The 19,895-nt window shown below is 43.2% G+C and overlaps 1 protein-coding gene across 9 annotated transcripts in view; it reads left to right on the forward strand.

Annotated features, from left to right (window-relative positions):
- Nucleotides 1-19,895, forward strand: part of LOC113016942 (striated muscle preferentially expressed protein kinase-like) — a 59,987-nt gene that overhangs the window by 32,329 nt on the left and 7,763 nt on the right. For all 9 annotated transcript variants that reach the window (XM_026160151.1, XM_026160152.1, XM_026160158.1 and 6 more), the window contains 25 exons: nucleotides 2,234-2,385; nucleotides 5,265-5,353; nucleotides 5,518-5,693; nucleotides 5,804-5,981; nucleotides 6,087-6,160; nucleotides 7,302-7,460; nucleotides 7,556-7,745; nucleotides 7,945-8,174; nucleotides 8,257-8,376; nucleotides 8,481-8,585; nucleotides 9,736-9,942; nucleotides 10,067-10,190; nucleotides 10,731-10,903; nucleotides 11,391-11,503; nucleotides 11,604-11,772; nucleotides 12,126-12,225; nucleotides 13,996-14,196; nucleotides 14,569-14,626; nucleotides 14,712-14,789; nucleotides 14,881-15,053; nucleotides 15,211-15,237; nucleotides 15,335-15,487; nucleotides 15,603-15,645; nucleotides 15,753-15,818; nucleotides 17,205-19,830. In XM_026160151.1, coding sequence (XP_026015936.1) covers nucleotides 2,234-2,385; nucleotides 5,265-5,353; nucleotides 5,518-5,693; nucleotides 5,804-5,981; nucleotides 6,087-6,160; nucleotides 7,302-7,460; nucleotides 7,556-7,745; nucleotides 7,945-8,174; nucleotides 8,257-8,376; nucleotides 8,481-8,585; nucleotides 9,736-9,942; nucleotides 10,067-10,190; nucleotides 10,731-10,903; nucleotides 11,391-11,503; nucleotides 11,604-11,772; nucleotides 12,126-12,225; nucleotides 13,996-14,196; nucleotides 14,569-14,626; nucleotides 14,712-14,789; nucleotides 14,881-15,053; nucleotides 15,211-15,237; nucleotides 15,335-15,487; nucleotides 15,603-15,645; nucleotides 15,753-15,818; nucleotides 17,205-19,830 — 5,784 coding nt within the window. The remainder of the gene's footprint in view (nucleotides 1-2,233; nucleotides 2,386-5,264; nucleotides 5,354-5,517; nucleotides 5,694-5,803; nucleotides 5,982-6,086; nucleotides 6,161-7,301; nucleotides 7,461-7,555; nucleotides 7,746-7,944; nucleotides 8,175-8,256; nucleotides 8,377-8,480; nucleotides 8,586-9,735; nucleotides 9,943-10,066; nucleotides 10,191-10,730; nucleotides 10,904-11,390; nucleotides 11,504-11,603; nucleotides 11,773-12,125; nucleotides 12,226-13,995; nucleotides 14,197-14,568; nucleotides 14,627-14,711; nucleotides 14,790-14,880; nucleotides 15,054-15,210; nucleotides 15,238-15,334; nucleotides 15,488-15,602; nucleotides 15,646-15,752; nucleotides 15,819-17,204; nucleotides 19,831-19,895) is intronic.

Genomic DNA, 19,895 nt, shown 5'->3' on the forward strand with positions numbered 1-19,895 from the left:
AGTAAGGAGACTGTTTTCTGTTAAGTGCCGTATAAAGCGATTTCTTGCACACATAGTCTTATGAAATCTGGTCAATTTTAAGTGAAACTCTCATAAACCAAATCAATGAGCCTTATCCTTTCACATGTTTGCAATCTGACTTCTTCCATATCAGTTTTTCAGTGTTTGTGTTTTCTCTCTCTTGTTTTGCAGTTAGACATGGTGACACATTTTACCAGCACAAATTTTAAATGAGGAGAGCGACACCGGGGGGAACATAAAAACGATGCTGTTCTCAAACATGTTGACTCACACTTTAATCCGCTGCCAGCCCTCCTCCGCCTGACATTCTGTCTTAATGACTACAAAGGCCCGCTGGAGCTCAGCATCCCGACCGGGGCTCCTCGCAGCGATAGTTGCCATGGCAACCCATTAATTCTTGAAGGCACCGAGCTCCCCCTCGGCATGAATTCAAAACGCAGACCTGCCCCCGTCACACAAAGGTCTCCTGAGCCTCAAAGGCAGCCGTGGCATTCAAAATCAGGCAAAAAAAGAAAAATATAAGCGCCTGCAGTGGACGGGTGTTTATACTACGCTGTGCATGAGAGAAGCTCCCAGCAGTGCTGGTTCGGCCTCATGCAAATGCAACTTTCCCCTCTTCACAGTTTTGTCAACAAATGCGAGCGCTCACCCTGGTGCTTTTCCGACAGCAGCACGCGGGCCTCTGTTGCCATATTAGGCCAGCGGAGTCTAACTTTGCAGGAGTATTTTTAGAAGGCCTCTTGTTCTCTCGGGTAATTGCCGTCTGCTTTATGTCCCCGCTCGAGATTACAGCTGTAATCGTGGAGTTTTTCATCACTTCAGATTTCACGCTACAGGGCTTGGGGATGGAGCTGCCAGAAAGTGGCGGGAGATTATGTGAGTCATTTTAGCCGAGAAGTGTGTAGATTGTTGCCACGACAAGCCAAAATAGTGGGCGAGATTGATTTACTGGCTTCAAAGAAATATGCGAGAACATAACACAGGCCTATTGTCATTTTTGCATTAAAAAAAAATCAAAGAAGTTGAAGAACCACAGCTTTGTGACTCAGTGGAGTCTTTAAACCTAAGCTTTAATAAACTTTTAAAATATTCAGCTTTTTCATCAGCCCGGGATGTCAGGAGTGTAAGAGAATAAAGGCGTAACAGTGATGGGAAGCAGAAGGACAGGGTGGAGGAAAGTTGGTCGGCTCACACTGTTCGGGAGTTGTGTAAGAGTTGGCAGGTTTACATAAATACTCTGGGGAGTTATCCCCTGGTGCACAGACGCCGCTCAGAGATGTGACTCTAGGTAGGTTATTTTGTTGTTTTTATCCCCCCCTCCTTTTTTTAATGCTATAAGCGCAACAGAATATCCACCTACATCGCTTAATAATTTGGCATAAACAGTGTTTTTTTATCGTGTTTCATTACTATTAGTCAGCTTTTCCATATATGGCTTTCGGTGCATTTCTTTCCATCTGTATATGCGACCAAGCCTGCCTTTCACTTGCAGATGATGACCCACTTTCCCTTTATTTTGCACAGTTGAATGTCATGCAAAATACCTATCAGTCCACTGTTCTGCCATCTGAAAGGGGGGACATGCCTTTATTCTACTTGGGTAATTGATTTTATTCATTTTCACTCGCAACGTTATCTAGTTGTGCCAGATATGTGAGGTCTTAGGCTTTGCAAAGATTGTGAAACGCTGACACGAAAACGAAGGCAACAAAAGAAGAAGGAGAGACAGAAAGAGAGAGGCAGCTCTTTATATTTCTTCCCGCAGCTGTGAGTTGAGTCTGACTGTAGTCCAGACTGCCAAGGGTCCAGACACAGTGTCTGATCTAGAACTCGTGGGAATGAGTGAATGATTGGGTCAGGGATTAAGGGATTAATTCGTTATCTGTTCGCTTATGGTCACTTCAGATGGTCCCTGTGCTCAGTGTGTGGAGGTGCACGTGGCCCACTTGTGTCTAACCCACTGCTTTGTGTTGCCAAGTGCTCATTTTGGCAAAGATCAACACCAGCAAAGCAAAAAAAAGACCGTAAACAAAATGAGCTACGCCAGTGCCATGTTAACCATATTTCAAAAGACTTTGCACTCAATTACTTAAATTAAGACGTGTGTAAATCAGAATCGACTTTTTTGTGAACTCAAATAAAAATGAATTAGACACGGCGGTAGTATGCTTGTAATTCTATTATATTTGTGTCCGATATCTTGTTCTTCCAGAGCCGACCCACACGCAATGTGGGAAATCTGCTGTATCTCTGGAAATCAGCAGTCCAATCCAGTCAGATGAGGAGTACCTGAGTCCTCAGGAGGAGGTGATGGAGGTCGGAGGCTCACTTCCTCACCATTTAAAAGAGCCTCCCTCATTTCAGGTAAAAGTATAAAAGCTCCTTATGATTTTTTCTTTAAATAACAAGCGCAGCGTCATAGTCGATGTCTCTGATATCCCCATTTCGTTGTCTTTCCCGAATCATCATAATTAATGTTGGTCCAGGTTCAACACTGCAAGTGACCAATCACATTGTTGTGATGTATTGCCAAAAGTATTCGCTTGCATATGAATTTGAATGACATCCTGTTCTTAATCCTTAGGGTTTATTTTGATAATTTGATCAACTCTTTGCAGCTCTAACAGCTTCAATTCTTCTGGGAAGGTTTTCCACAACCTTTAGGAGTGTTTATGGGAATTCTCCCAGAAGCACATTTGTGAGGTCAGACACTGATGTTGGACCAGAAGGCCTGGCTCGCAGTCTCCACTTTAATTAATCTCAAAGGTGTTCTATCAGGTTGATGTCAGGACTCTGTGAAGGCCAGTCAAGTTCTTCTACACCAAACTCGCTTATTGGTGTCTTTATGGACCTTGCTTTGTGCAGGAAGGAAGGATCCAGCTGCAAACTGTTCCCACAAAGTTAGGAGGATAAAATTGTCACTAATGTCTTGTTATGTTGAACCATTAAGAGTTCCTTTCACAGGAACTAACCCTGCTGGCCCAACTCCTGAAAAACAATCCCGAACCCTAATCCCGCCTCCAACAAACTTTTCACTTGGCACAGTGCCATCAGACAAGTACTGTTCCTCTGGCAACCCCCAAATCCAGAGTCATCCATTGGATTTTACTGCATTTAACTAAAAAAAAAAAAAACAGAAAGAAAAAGAAGAAACAATTGTCTGTTGTCATTACAGGGAGTGCAGAATTATTAGGCAAGTTGTATTTTTGAGGAATAATTTTATTATTGAACAACAACCATGTTCTCAATGAACCCAAAAAACTCATTAATATCAAAGCTGAATGTTTTTGGAAGTAGTTTTTAGTTTTAGCTATTTTAGGGGGATATCTGTGTGTGCAGGTGACTATTACTGTGCATAATTATTAGGCAACTTAACAAAAAACAAATATATACCCATTTCAATTATTTATTTTTACCAGTGAAACCAATATAACATCTCCACATTCACAAATATACATTTCTGACATTCAAAAACAAAACAAAAACAAATCAGCGACCAATATAGCCACCTTTCTTTGCAAGGACACTCAAAAGCCTGCCATCCATGGATTCTGTCAGTGTTTTGATCTGTTCACCATCAACATTGCGTGCAGCAGCAACCACAGCCTCCCAGACACTGTTCAGAGAGGTGTACTGTTTTCCCTCCTTGTAAATCTCACATTTGATGATAAACCACAGGTTCTCAATGGGGTTCAGATCAGGTGAACAAGGAAGCCATGTCATTAGTTTTTCTTCTTTTATACCCTTTCTTGCCAGCCACGCTGTGGAGTACTTGGACGCGTGTGATGGAGCATTGTCCTGCATGAACATCATGTTTTTCTTGAAGGATGCAGACTTCTTCCTGTACCACTGCTTGAAGAAGGTGTCTTCCAGAAACTGGCAGTAGGACTGGGAGTTGAGCTTGACTCCATCCTCAACCCGAAAAGGCCCCACAAGCTCATCTTTGATGATACCAGCCCAAACCAGTACTCCACCTCCACCTTGCTGGCGTCTGAGTCGGACTGGAGCTCTCTGCCCTTTACCAATCCAGCCACGGGCCCATCCATCTGGCCCATCAAGACTCACTCTCATTTCATCAGTCCATAAAACCTTAGAAAAACCAGTCTTGAGATATTTGCCTTTGGCATTGATTAGAGGGGTTGACTCAATTTGTTTTAACATGTTTCAATTTATTTTAGTTTTTTAGTTATTTATTTTATCTTATCTCATTTTAATTTTCTTTACTTATGCTATTAGCATGTACAGCACTTTCTGAACTCTGGCTTTATGTTAAAGTGCTTTATAAATAAAGGTGGTATGGTATTTCTTGGCCCAGTCTTGACGTTTCAGCTTGTGTGTCTTGTTCAGTGGTGGTCGTCTTTCAGCCTTTCTTACCTTGGCCATGTCTCTGAGTATTGCACACCTTGTTCTTTTGGGCACTCCAGTGATGTTGCAGCTCTGAAATATGGCCAAACTGGTGGCAAGTGGCATCTTGGCAGCTGCACGCTTGACTTTTCTCAGTTCATGGGCAGTTATTTGGCGCCTTGGTTTTTGCAATTTTGCAATTTTGAGACTGCTGCATCCCTCTACAAGATATCTCACTATTTTTGACTTTTCTGAGCCTGTCAAGTCCTTCTTTTGACCCATTTTGCCAAAGGAAAGGACGTTGCCTAATAATTATGCACACCTGATATAGGGTGTTGATGTCATTAGACCACACTCCTTCTCATTACAGAGATGCACATCACCTAATATGCTTAATTGGTAGTAGGCTTTTGAGCCTATACAGCTTGGAGTAAGACAACATGCATGAAGAGGATGATGTGGACAAAATACTCATTTGTCTAATAATTCTGCACTCCTTGTAATGGCAACTCTCTTCCGTGTCAGGTGTTGCTGCACACTCTGTCTTGTTTCCCAGGTACGCAGGTATTGGGGCCACAGGCAGGTCCCAAAACAATCGGACAAAAATATGAGTTACTGCACATGGAAATATGAATCTTCTTTTGATTGTTCTCCGATCTTAAGATCACACTGTGCTGCAATATTCATTTTCCTAGTAGCAAAATGGCAATCTCCATGGACATATCCTTTGCATTTCATACCATGACTCCACTTGCTTCATCGCAGCATTACTTGATAGCTGCAGTCATTCTGGGCACGGTCGTAATGTGATTTTACTTCCAATCTGATAAAACTGGAGCAAAGCTTAGAGATTAACCTTAAAAGCCTTTATAGGTAATCATGTTTACATTCTTTAATAGGTGGCACCATGTGACCAGGCGGTAACCGAGGGTCAAGATGTTGTCATGTCAGTGAAAGCCAGAGGCCAGCCCAAACCCATGGTTTACTGGTAAGACATCTTTTTTTCCCCCTCAAGGTTTTATTGCAGCTAGACATCTCAGGAGAAACCTGAAGCTTTTATCACAATCAAGGTCACTAACTGTCTCACACAAACACCCCTCCATTACACGCCTGAGCATAAATGATTCTGACAGCCGCTTTATACTGACCCAGGCTGAAGGACAGAGTCTCGGTGAAGACAGCAGGGCACTTCACTGTGCGAGAGATGGAAGATGGCACCAGTGAAATGAGGATCGGCTCGGCTCAGAGGTCAGATGCAGGGCTGTATGCTTGCAGGATCATCAATGAGTATGGAAGCAAACAGGCAGAGTGCAGACTGGAGGTCAGAGGTAGGTGATGAGAAACTGAACTGAATGTTTAGTCATACCATATCTTGTCGTTCTTCCTTATATATGCTCTATTTGTGCTGTTTTCTTTTTCTTTTAATCAACCGCTGCAGCACAAACGGCGTTGACGATCACCAGGGAGGTAAAAGACGCAGCAGTGAGGGCTGGAGAATCAGCCGTGTTTGAGTGTCACATCACGGGACCTCCAGATGTGGACGTGGACTGGTTGTCCAGGGGGAAGCTGATCCAGCCTGCACTGCTCAACTGTAAGATGCACTTTGACGGAAAGAGGTAGGTCCACCTCATGTTGCTGTCACTGCAGCACATTTTATTATCTGACAGATTTTTGGTGTCATAAAAACAAAATTCATTCATTTATTTTTCTTTATGCTATAGGTGCCGTCTCATGCTAAATTCAGTACATGAAGACGACAGTGGGACATATACTTGCAAGCTGAGCACTGCCAAAGGTGAATCATAAGCAGTGCTGTCCCTGTTGCTGAACAGAAGATGAGGTGTGATCATAAATTTTCAGTCTAACTAAAAACCTGTGCAAATTTCCCCTTCAAAGCCATCTTCTGGTGCTGCTGCTCTTTTTAAATCATCTGTACAAATCTGGGATTTTAACCTCAATGATTGTTTCCCCCAGATAGTTTTAGACAGGCACAGTACAGAGTTTTTCTGTCACACTGGCCTCGTTTCGCAAATGTGGCTTGTGCCTTCTTCCTCTTCCCTAAAACGATATAATTCAGGGGTGTCAAACATAAAGCCCCAGGACTGCAACTGGGCCTACAAAGACTCATGGGACATCTTACATCTTAGCTTACATTTTGGAATTTTAACTGTATTTTCATAAATTGTACTTTTTTTCTCCTGATAAAGACCTCCCCAAGCCCACATAATGCAGGAATAAAGTAAAAGATAAATCATCACATCATAGATCATCACCCACTACAGAATTTTTCAACAATTTATGCACAGGGATTTTAAATAGGAGTGCCCATGGTTTCAATTTGAAAATCCAAGATCCTGAATATTCTCGAGTTACTGCATTCACAAGATTTTCAGAAAACTCTCAAGTTCAAAGCTCAGAAAACTCTGAACCGCTGGTAGGAATTTGAAAATTCTAGGTGACTTCCTTCCTGAGTTATCTCATTTACAAACTTAGGTGTCCATGCAGCCCTTCTACTTTTCCGACTGGCCAACGGGGTGATGATAATATGTAAGCCATCAGCCTTTTGCGGTTGAGGGGTAAAGACTGAGACATACTGTTGACATTGCACTTATACTTCTTGTACTAAGATATTTCAGAGATTAAATATATTTACAGTGACAGAAAGGAAAGATGTGTGTGGCCCATAATCTGTGACCTGATCTAACTGGTTGGCTCCTTTTCTTCCCAAGGAGTCTAACCTGAAGGTGGAAACATGGCAAATTTAAATCACATAAGGTTTTTTTTTTATGATCACACCTTATATTTATGCTGGGTTTTCCATTTCGTGTTTTTGTCTCCACCAGAGAGGTTTTGGTTGGTTGTTCTCCAACTTCTTTAGATGTGATTGAACATATTTCAGTGATACACTTACTAACAGGGCGCATGTGCATCTACAGAGGAGCTGACCTCGAGTGCAAAACTGATCGTCACGCCGTCCAAGGAGCCTCTGTTCACACGAAAGTTGGACATCCTGGAGGTCATCGAAGGACGCACGGCACGGTTTGACTGTAAGGTGAGCGGATCGCCTGCTCCGAGAGTCACATGGATGCATTTTGGTAAGAATCTCAAAGCGGCGGTGCGGTGTTCCTACATTTTTTAGGCTTGTCCAAAGAAATGGCTTTTTAATTTGTCTTTTATAATGTTCTTTCAGAGTCACGAGTGGAGGAGAGTGATAACATTCGCATCCTTCAAGAGGGGGGTCGTCACTCGCTTGTCATCACCCACGTTGGCAGTGACACAGAAGGATTTTACACAGCAGTTGCTCAAAACATTCACGGAAAGTCTGAATGCACTGCTGAGCTGTACGTGCAAGAACCCCGAGCTGCCGTCTCCTCTCACATGTAAGAGAAGCCGTTTGTTTCTATTTGCATCTCATCCCTAATTGTGTAATTGTTAATTCTTTGAAGGCTTTGAGAAGAAAACAAACTATTTTTAAAAAATCAAATGTTCCACTTTTGCTTTCTAGGGCAAAGAAAAATAGCTCAGATGGAGCGAATGCGTGTGATAAAATCAAGTCGACCTGTTCTTTTCTTCCTCCAGGTCCAAGTTGGAGAAGATGCCGTCCATCCCAGAGGAACCTGAAGTGTTCGACAACGAGGTGGAGAAGAGGACCATGCCGGACTTTGTGCAGCCTCTGGCTGATGTGGAAGTCATTGAAGGGAAGGAGGCGGTGCTGAAATGCAAGGTGGCGGGCCTGCCATACCCAACTATTGCCTGGTATCACAACAGCAGGCGCATTGAGAACAGCGAGGAGCGCAAAATGACTCAGTGTAAGCAGATAAACACACAAAAATAAGTCGTTCAAAGTGGGGGAAAGATGGCGAATAAGAAACCTGTGTGTCTGTTCTCCAGACAGGGATGTCCACAGTCTGATCATTCGGGGCGCTTGTCATGCTCACGGAGGTGTTTACAAGGCTGTCATCTCCAACAAAGTGGGCAAAGCAGCCTGCTATGCTCATCTGTATGTTACAGGTAATCATAGATACACAATGTTTAATGGTATACATTACGGGATACACAATTTCCCTAATATTTTTGTGAAATATATAAATATATATGTATGTTTTTGGAAACAGATATTGTTCCTGATCCTCCTGATGGGCCTCCGGTGATTGAGGCCATTACAGGAAAAACTATAACCCTCAGCTGGAAGACACCAAAGAGACTCGACCCTTCACTTGGTAGGTTCATAACACACCTGCAGGCTGGTGCAACACAGGTGGATGGATATAATGTGTTGGAAAAATCATGTTTAATAAAGAGCTCGAACAAAGAAAGTGCTTAGGTCTCCCACTGACTTATATAAAGGGTAAAGGTTTGGAGATGATCCAATTGAAGCTAAAATTTTGTCCTAATTCGTGTGACTCTAACCTTTGACCTATGACCTTAAGGTACATTTCGAAATCCATATGATTGGAGCAGAACTGGTTCAAAGCCTTGGCTTCTAGAAGCTTTAAAAGATTTTAAAATATAGTCATGCAGTGTGTCATTTTGCACGATTTTATGGCATCACTGTGACGCTGTAGTGTGTCAAATTGGAAAAAATGAAAAGTGTGTTGTACAGCTCTCTCCATGCGTTTTCACGTGAAATAATACTAAGGGGTGACCGTAGCTCAGGGGGTTGGGAAGAGCATCTGTAACCGGAAGGTCGCCAGTTCGATCCCCGGGCTCTCTGTCCTGGTCGTTGTGTCTTTAGGCAAGACACTTTACCCTACTGGTGTTGACCAGAGGGGCCGATGGCGCGATATGGCAGCCTCGCTTCTGTCAGTCTGCCCCAGGGCAGCTGTGGCTACAACTGTAGCTTGCCTTCACCAGTGTGTGAATGTGAGAGTGAATGAATAGTGGCATTGTAAAGCGCTTTGGGTGCCTTGAAAAGCGCTATATAAATCCAATCCATTATTATTACTTGATATGGTTTCCTGAAAAGCTCAGTTTTGACCTTGGGCGCTAACAATCAAGGTCTAGGTCAAATATGTAGCCAGCCTTGGTCCCAGTGTGACCTCAGGCCTAGTATACTGTTGTGAAGTTTGAAGATGATGCATAAAAAACTGTGGGTAATAAATCAGTTTTTACTGATTTTAAAATTGAATTGACCTCAATCTCGACCCAATTTTTCCCAAAATGAAATCAGCTTGAGCTGGTATTGATATCTCCCATCACACACAATTTAAAAACGATGTCTTGAAAACTGTGGATGATAGACTGCTAACAAACAAACAAACTGAACTGATTACATACTCTCTCCATTCAAGGGAGAAAAAATACAGCATTTTTAGCACTGCTTAATCATGTCTTTGCCACCAAGTAATTAAGGAGCATGTGTGTTTACAGATGCCGGCTCCTTGGTGTATGTGGTCCAGCAGCAGCCTCTGGGCTCCATCCAGTGGTCTGTTGTGGCATCAAACCTGAGGGAGACAAACTACACCGTCACCTCGCTGTCAAAGGGAGTCCGCTATGCTTTCAGAGTCCTAGCATCCACTGGGAAAACGCTTAGCAAGCCATCGCCTGCCACTGATCTAGTCCAGCTGCTGGACAGAGGTATCAAGTGTGTTTAAGAGGCTTATGCTACCACTAATCTGATAATCGACCTTAAAGGACATCATTTCTACTTTTAGGACCAGTTTTGCTTTGTTTTCTTGTAACATACCTTTGACTTCTCTAGGACCGTACTTGAGGAAAGCGCCGATAATTTTAGACAAGCCAGAAGTTGTGTACGTGGTTGAGAACCAGCCTGCCAACATCACCATCACGCTGAACCATGTGCATGCAGCTGTCACCTGGAAAAAGTTAGTTTATTAACCTTCCAGTGATGTCCTTGTGATGTCATTAAAAAGTTTTCATCCGATTTCTTCATAGCATTCATCAGGGTCTGTTTCATAAACTGGATCATATTAACCCCAAGCTTCTTGGGGTTTATTTGGCAGCCCTTATACTAAAGACTAAAAACTTAAATATACAGTTCAAAAGCTTTCATGATGGCTTTAGGGGGATATTAGTGTACTTAATGCTGATCGAGACATACAGCTTGTCAGAGTAAGCCTTTCTTAGTTAAGAAAGACTATGTCGACACACATTCTGCATGTTTTACAAGAGTCTGGGTGCTAAACTGGCCTGCCTGCAGTCCAGACTCATCACCCACTGCCAACATTTGGAGCACAGAAAATTAAATAATGCAAAGCCCACAACGCTGTGCAACAATCAAAACAAAAAAAATGGCTTTCAAAACTACAACAGTTGGTCTCCTCTTACTGGGTTAAAGAAGACTCAGTGCAGCAAACTGGTAAATGTGGCCTTCTCCCAACTTTTCTGAAACCCGCTTACCTCAGGAGGGGCGTGGTGCTGGTCAGTAAGCCGGGGATGTGCGAGATGAGCATGCCGGACGATGATCAACACACCCTGAAGCTGCAGAGGGTCAGGAGCACAGACATCGGTCAGCTGGTGGTCACGGCCAGAAACCAGTTTGGCAGCGACCTGTGCACACTTCAGCTGGCCATGGCAGGTCAGTCCAGACAGGCGCACCACGTGACAAATTTAGCATTTTAGTGAGAATCCAAACAACTTTCTACTTATGTCAACAAGACAAAGTGTGTCTTTATTATTTGATCTGTTGCATAAAAACATCAGCTTTTATATTCATTTAGTGCCCAAAGGAAGATTGAACAACAGTGAGACCTGTCTGTCAAGGCCTTTTAAGTTCCCCAAAAAAACCATACTCCAAAAAAAGGCCATGGGGGGCAACAGGTGGTTTGTTTCAGAAAGCACTTCCGACTTTTCCAAAAGTAAAATTAATTACAGATTTAAATAGCAAAACTAGCTTAAGCATATTTTTACTGTTTTAAAGAAAAAACAATAATGGATACAAATTATGATTCATTAGAATTCAACAAAAATGGCCACAACACCATAAAATGTACTCTGTATGTGCGGTCCATAGTGCTTCTCCACCTTAGAGATGAGCTTCTTTTTTCCTCCTAATTTTCCTGCAGTGCCTCCCAAATTTGAGACCATAATGGAGGACGTAGATGTGCAAGTCGGGGAAACATGTCATCTGGCTGTTGTGGTCGAAGGAAAGCCAGATCCGGATATTCTGTGGTTTAAGGTAGTACATCCAACATTCGACTATAACTCAACTCAACTCAACTGAATACTCAGATGATATTTTTTTAGGTGAATGCTAATAGCTGATTGATCTGCTGCAGGATGATGCGCTCCTCTCGGAGAGCAGCCACTTCACATTTGTTTACGACGACCCAGAGTATTCACTTGTCGTCCTCAACGCTCAGCCCCATCACTCCGGCGTGTACACCTGCACTGCCAAGAACCTGGCCGGGTCCAACTCCTGCAAGGCCGAGCTCACAGTTCATACAGGTCTGCAGTCCAGCGATATTCTTACAGTAGTTGAAAAGATTAGGAATGTGTAAAGTTGAAAAGTTTCATATTCAAAAGTATTGTGCTAACAGATTTTTACCCCATTTGCTGATGATATTTACTGCTTAGAATCGCTAATAAAGGCTAGCTGTTGTTGAAAATTGCTCCTCTGAATCCGCACCATATGGGCGGGACCACAAGGTGTTTTGAAATTACAATGTGAAGCCATCTGTCTCTGAGCTAGCACATAAATACACCCACATATGAGTGTGTGCACCCCCCACACACACACTCACACACACATCCATACACACAAAGCCAATAAAGATGCCTATGTTGATGCTTTTCTCCAGAGCGAAAAGAAGCAGAAGAGCCAATGGAGGATGAGGGAACCATTCTGAGGAAGATGAGGCGTTTGACAGATTACTATGACATCCACAAAGCGATAGGGAGGTGAGTGTGCGCACTCTTCCTGCCTCACATCCCGACGAGGACGAGGACACTGACGTTAATAGTTACTTGAGTGCTCAGGGTCGGCCTGGAGGGCGGGAGGTAGGGGTAGGAGCTGGTGCGGAGGGGTTGTGTGTGTGTGTGGTGGGAGGGTGGCGGTGGGGTTAGTTGCACCTGCTTAACAACAGCAGACAGAAACGACAGATGAGTCACCAGCCACGAGAGTGGAGTGAACGCATTAGCCGACGACAGATGATTTGTTTTGGTCTAGAGACAGGCATTTACTGTGAATTGCACAGCCACTGGGATGGCAAAACAGGCAGATGAAGAAATCTGCTTTCCACCCAGTGAACAGCATGAGTACCCCAGTAATGGAGTTCAGATTATGAGTCCTTCTCCCAAATATCACAGAAGAGTGCCTAAGGAGAATGAAAGTTAATTATACAATGACTATTGCCCCTCCATTTGTCTTTCCATTGTTCTCACAAAGAAGAATTTATTAATAAAGTGGAGGGAAAGGAAATTAGTCATTAAAGGGATTAAAGGGACCTATTATCAAGATATATATATATATATATATATATATATATATATATATATATATATATATATATATATATATATATATATATATATATATATATATATATGTGTGTGTGTGTGTGTGTGTGTGTGTGTGTGTGTGTGTGTGTGTGTGTGTGTGTGTGTATAGACAGAGAGTCCTGTGAAAATCAGTTATATAGTACAATTACAAAAAGACTGACCAAAACATGGGTTGTTGGAATGGCCTGCATGGGTGAAAAGGTTCTCTCTGAAAACAACGTGGTAGCACAGCTTAGGTTTGCAAAGTTGCATCTGAACAAACCACCAGATTTCTGGAACAATGTGCTTTGGACAGATGGGACTGAAGTGGAAATATTTGGTCACAATGCACTGAATTTTGGAGAAAACCAAATGCAGCATAGCACCTCATACCAACTGTCAGCACATTGGTGGAGGGGTGATGATTTGGGCTTGTTTTGCTGCCACAGGACTTGGGCACCTTGCAGCCATTGAGCCGACCATGAACTCCTCTTTATGCCTAGAGTCTAGAGATGTGAGGACATCAGTCCAAACCTCAAGCTCAGCAGCAAATCTACAACAGCAAGTCTGCCAAACAGAAGGAAGAAGTCCAGCCCTCAGGCTTAAAACAACACCTCAATGAACTGAAGCAATACTGGCAGGCATACTCGCATCTATCTATAGATGTTGCTCCATGACCCACACGTATCGGTAATAAGTGTGGTTACATGTGTAAACTGATAATGGTCTAAAACGAATTTCCACCATACTCAGCCCAACTTTACTAACGCATTGCGCCAGAACAAACTGGGTTTGTGTAAGAAATGTACAATTGGTATTTACAAAGAGAGCGCAATGACAGGATCGCATGGTAGAGGTGGCAACTGGGAAGTTTTGCAACTGACCCATATTTCACTAGCACATAGTACAGGGAGGAGAATATTTAAGTGTACAAATTGACGAAAGGATTGTGCTCAGTGCAATTTTGCCCTGCTTAGTAAATCTGGCCCTTAATTATCCATCTTCATCCGCTTTGTCCGGGGCCGGGTCGCGGGGGCAGCAGCCTAAGCAAATTACTGTCATAATAATAATAATATTTATAATTTACTTCTATCAAAGAGAAATCAGTCTTGAAAACAAATGGATAAAAAAACCAACACGGCTGACATGTACAAAACCATTAATGTCATCACTTTGTGTTTGTGGGTGCAGGGGGGCCTACTCCTATGTGAAGAGAGTAACTCGCAAGAACGGAAAGACCGAGTTTGCTGCCAAATTCATTTCTGCTCGCGGAAATAGGAAAGCCTTGGCTCTCAGAGAGATGGAGCTTCTGTCTGAGCTGGATAACGAGAGGATTCTCTACTTCCATGATGCCTTTGAGAAGAAGAACGTGGTGGTGCTTATCACAGATTTGTATCCTTTCACTAGAACATACAGTGAAATCTGTAATCTACGTTTTACAGAAAAATGTTTTTTCCTCCTGCATCTCCGATTCACATTTTATCTTCTACATTGTCAAACAAAAGTGCACTTAAATGCATCTCAAGTACAAGATGCACAGCATTAATCCTAACGTCCCCCCGTACCCCCCGGAGGCATGAATGAAGCAGCCGAGCTTTTTCTCTCTGACTCATCGCTGCTGAGAGGAATTAGCAAGAGATAGAGTGTGGGGGAGTTTTGCTCATTTATAATTCATTTCTCATGCACCTACCAGTCAGACTATGCAATCAAGTAGCTGCAGCAGCAGCAGCTTTGTTTTTCTTTTTTCTTAACTCTTGTACAAAGATGTCACGAGGAGTTGCTGGAAAGAATGGCCAAGAAAACAACAGTCATGGAACTGCAGGTTTGTGTCTTTCTGCTGCCTGCACTGCGCTTTCATTATGTAACGTGCCTTTCAGGATTCACTCCTGTTGTGTTTCATGCTACAGATCCGCAGCAGTGTTCAGCAGGTTTTGGAGGGTCTTCGCTATCTCCACCAAAAAAATATAGCTCACCTCGACATAAAGGTATCCATCTGTCCCACCACAAGCACTGGATCAGATTTGATTTACCTTTTATGAGTCCTAATGTTGTTGTTTTTGTACACATCCCCTCTAGCCAGAAAATATTTTGATGGCAAGTCCAGGGAGTGATCAGATCCGCATTTGCGACTTCGGGAATGCCATTAAATTGGAGACTTCAGAGGAGCACTACTGCAAATACGGCACACCAGAATATGTCGCTCCAGAGATTGTTAACCAAACTCCAGTTTCCACAGCAACAGACATATGGTCAGCCACCTGTTCTCTGGCATGGAGAAGTGACTAGGCACAGCAGGCACTATATACACTCACAGTTATCTGCAAGTCCATCAAATTTCTGTGTTTATCTGTGCTTTTATGTTGCTCTTCAAATTCCAAGTCACGTATGTGTCCTGCTCTCCCACAGGCCTGTTGGTGTCATCACTTACCTCTGGTACGTTTTTTTCTTCTTCACAGCATGTGTGTATTTAAACCCAATCAGTCAATCTGACATCTTGCTAAATAAAACACCTGTTCTTTTTTTGCTTTAGCCTGACCGGCGTGTCACCTTTTGCGGGCGAGAATGACAAAGCCACTGCTTTAAACATCAGGAACTACAATGTGGCGTTTGAGGAGAGCATGTTTTCTGACCTCTGCAAAGAAGCAAAAGGATTTGTCATCAAGCTTTTGGTGGTGGACAGACTGTAAGCATTTTGATGCCTCTTAGTTTTGTACCATAAAAATACTGTATATGATGCAACTGTGCTACAGTTCACAGATTAAACATGAACATGAACTGTAACTGTGTCCCAAACCTAGGAGGGCAAGTGCCATCGAGTGCCTTCGTCATCCTTGGTTCAAGGTGAGCTATCACTGGAACATCTACCATCCTGCCGACTGTGTCACTGATTCATGAGATGTAGTTATGTCTCTGTTAATAGTGCTCCCACCTATTGTTTTGTCTTGCAGTCACCAACAAACAAAAGCATCAGCACAGCTATTCTAAAACAAGTTTTGGCTCGAAGGCGATGGCAGGTAACAGACGACAAAACGTTCATTTAGCATTTGGAAATCAGGGTGAAATGCATAAAGACACCACAGGCTGATTCCTGCTGAGGGATTGAGGCTTGTTTTTGAATAGATTTATCATGTTTCTCCAAACATGATGCTGTGCTTTATGGACGAACATCTCCACTTTGGTCTTGTCTGTCCAAATGACATTGTTCCAGAAGTCTTGGGGTTTGTTCAGATTAGGGCTGCCACAAACGATTATTTTGATAGTCGACTAGTCACCGATTATTTTTGCGATTAGTCGACTAATCAGATCATCATCCATTGAACGTAAAAGTACAGCTTATTGCACCAGCAGCATCTGCTCTTATATAACTATCATTAGCTTACAGCTTTAAGTGTTTAAGGTCTGTGCTAACTAAAAATAAAGACAAGATGATAGTTAATTGAATTCTAATTAAATGTGCAGATTGTTTCGGTGGAGTTTAATAAACTCAGCCGATTTACTCAGGAACAAATAAAATACTGAAAAAAGCCAAACAATAACATTTTTAAGTTATCTAAGTGACTTGTATATGTTTAACCTGAGTAGGGCGGTGGGTTTGAAAACGATCTGCCGGGAGTCCGGTGCTCTCATGGCCCCCGGCTAGCTATCGAGCTAGTGGGTAACAGACGCCTCCGAAAACGTCGGAGCGCTTTTGAAAATATGTGGTGTCTTGATAAACTGAGCAGATATTTGAGGTTTACACAGCTACATTCTCGCCTGAAAATATGTTAAACGTTTATTTTGTGACCCAGAAAGAATAATAAGAGTAATATTAAAACTAACTAGCTGCCGCCATTGTTGACAACTGCGCTGGGCCGCGCTATGAATTCTGGGACACAGTTTCTTCTTCTTCGGGGTTTAACGGCAGCTGGCATCCTTGTACATGCAGTGCTGCCATCTTCTGTTTCAGTCCGTTATTACACTCTTAAATCCTGCTACTTATTCCTGCTTTTGGGATCTTACAAAGCTTCAAATGACGCGTCGACTATTAAATCAGTCGTCGACGATTTTGATAGTCGACGTAATCGTGACTAGTCTAATCGTGGCAGCCCTAGTTCAGATGCAGCTTTACAAACCTAAACCATGATGTCATGTTCTTTTGAGAGATAAGAGGTTTTCTCCTAGAAGCCCTTCCAAAAAGGCGATACTTGTTCATTTTTTTCTAATTGTACTCTCATGAACTTTGACATTTAACATGCAACCTGAGGCTTTTAGATTCTTCGGTCGCTCTTTGGTTTACAGTTAAATAAATGGTTAAAATGATTTGCACTCTGCTTTTATTCACACTTTATACAGAGTTTTGGAAACAGGGGCGTACTTAGATTAGAGACTAATCCTACAAAATCCTCTGCTAACTATTTCAGCGTTCCCTCATCAGCTATAAATCCAAAATGGTGATGCGGTCCATCCCTGAGCTCCTAGATGACTCAAGCAGCCATGTCTTCATTGCTGTGGCCCGGCATTTAAAAGAAGGCTCCCCGCCACCCTCCTCTTCGTCTGATTCAGATGCAGATGTGGATGAGCTTCCCTTTATTCCTATGCCACTGTCCATGGTTTTCTCGGGTTCCAGGGTCTCCCTCAATGAGATCCCAGGGGATGAAGATGTCACGGGACGGCACGGTTTCATTGCAGATGGGACAAGGAAAAAGGAAAGCATAGGTGCAAATAATAGAGGAGGAGAATGCATAAAAGATGAAGACATAACCCCAAATGAGGCGCAAACAGAAAATATAAAACGAGCTCCCTTGAAAAAAGGATCAAGTGTGGAGTCAGATGAATCCCAGACAAAAGCCAGGCGGTCTACAATGAGGAGGGGGAGTTCTGCCGATTCAGCGCTGCTTCTCCACATTGACCCAGAAGAAGAAAGTACAGAAAAGGAATCAGAAGAAAGAAACAAGAGTTTGAAAAAGGCTGTTTCCATGGAACTACCCAATCGCAGTCCAAGCCCTGGGGCTACAAAGTTAAGCCAGGAGGATTACGCCCTAAAACTGGAACTGATGAGACAACGGCTGCTCAGGGGAGGAAACGTGGACAAAAATATGAGTGGCCTTCGAGGGCCCCTTTTTGAAACACTCGGCATTGAAGATGAGAGGCAAACAGGATCCCTTGATCGGAATTTGAGAAGATCAAGAACTGGGCCGTCAACACTCGTCAGAGCAGCTTCCTCTGAGAGTCCAGGAGAAGACACGCCAAAGACTAAAGTTTTTCGCAAAAGTACCTCTTTCACTCAGGGGGATTCTGAGCCCATGCCCCTGCACAGAAGGTTTGGAGCCCCCTTAGAGATACCATCTGTGGGTAGTTCTAGCATAGTAGGGAAGAAGCTCCAGGAGGCAACCTCGATGTCTGCACTAACAGAAGACACAAAAGCGAAGTCTGCCTCAACCACAGCACAGGGAAGACCAGACCAACAGGAAAAACATATGAGCGAACTTGGTGAGGAAGAAGGGATGAAAGAAAAAAGGACCAAGTCCCAAATAGAAGGGGCAGACAAAGAAGAATGTGATTATGCATATCCTTCTGTTATTACTCCTATAATAATAATAGAGGAGGAGGAGGATGAAGAAGAGAGGAAAGAAAACCAGGCATTACATATCAGCAAGCAGAAAGTGAAAGACAAGGAAATGTCACAGAGTAGTGAAGAAGCATCCTTTGCAGGGCAGTCTCAAACACCTGACAAACCCCAATCCAAGGATCCTTCTACTATAGCCAATACAAAGTCTGCAGATGCATCTTCACCCCCGGAACATCCAGCAGTATTTGCCAAAGTAGCAACACCTGAGCGATCTCCAGGTTCTGTCTCTTCTTCATCAAACCCAGACCTTCCTTCCATCCCTCGCCAGCTTATTCTCAGAACAGACATCAAAGACATTGACTCAGAGGAGCTCTTTGAAGCGAGGTTTAAAAAGCGAGAATCGTCTTTGACCCGTGGCCTCAAAAAACTCACCAGAAACAAATCAGAGGAGAAATCGCCTGTATTAAGTAGAAAAGCAAATGAGGGGGCTGAAGAGATTTATAGGCCTGCACCAAGAGGGGCGCCTCTAGAAATGGTATCGTCAGGACTTAAGGAGAAATCGAAATCTGTTCAAGATTTAAGAAGAGATGACCAAGAAACAGGCCTTGGTTTAATTGGAAGGTTTTCCTTGCGGGCCAAGAGGTCACCATCCACTGAGAAGAAGGTTCAGAAATCACAAGAAGATAAGCAATCCAATGTGCAGGAAACGGCTAAAAGCAAGAGAGTGTCTTGGGCTGTTGGTCGCAGTAAGTCTTTGGATACAAAGGAACTGAATGGTGGAGGGACACAGAAGAATGTGGATGACAGGGAGCAAGGAAAAGCTGAGGAGTCGTCTGTATCTGCCATGAGGCGTAAGTTTGAGTCCAAAGTGGCAGGAATCTCTGCCAAACTAAGGACTCAGTCAGAGGAGAGGAACAATAAAGACACAGAGAAAGAGCTGGCTCAAGGGGATTTACACAAGGTCACAGACTCTCCTGTCCTGGCAATGAAACAGAGGTTTGAGAACAAAGTGGCAGGAATATCTGCAAAAATACGCAGTCAGTCTGAAGAGAGAAAAGGAGATTCAGAGGGAAAGCGCACACCCCTGTTTACCCGCCACCGTCACTCTCAGTCTGAGGGCCGTGGACTCAAAGGAATGGGAATCCCTGAGAATCAGCTAGCAAAACAAACTGGCGCCTCAGGGTCTAAGGAATCAGTTGAATCCACTTCTAGCATCCATTCTGAGAGTGAGAGAAGGTCACGGTGGGACAGGTGGGGTTTGACAAGGGGCAAGAAAGACAAAACGCCTTCCCAATCTGATTTGCCCTCAAGCGTCCCCAAAGAAGAGGCAAAAAGCCAACAGTTTGTCCGCTCTGCTTCAGATTTTGCTCCAGTGTTTCACATCAAATTGAAAGACCACGTCCTGCTGGAGGGGGAACCTGTCACTCTTAGCTGCCTTCCAGCTGGTAGCCCACAACCACAAATTACATGGATGAAAGGTAGCTTTATCAAATATCAAAATAATGTAAATAGTGCAGATAATTCGTTAATGCTTTTGTGTATT

Source organism: Astatotilapia calliptera, chromosome 23, assembly GCF_900246225.1.
Source record: "Astatotilapia calliptera chromosome 23, fAstCal1.2, whole genome shotgun sequence".
Lineage (NCBI taxonomy): Eukaryota > Metazoa > Chordata > Actinopteri > Cichliformes > Cichlidae > Astatotilapia > Astatotilapia calliptera.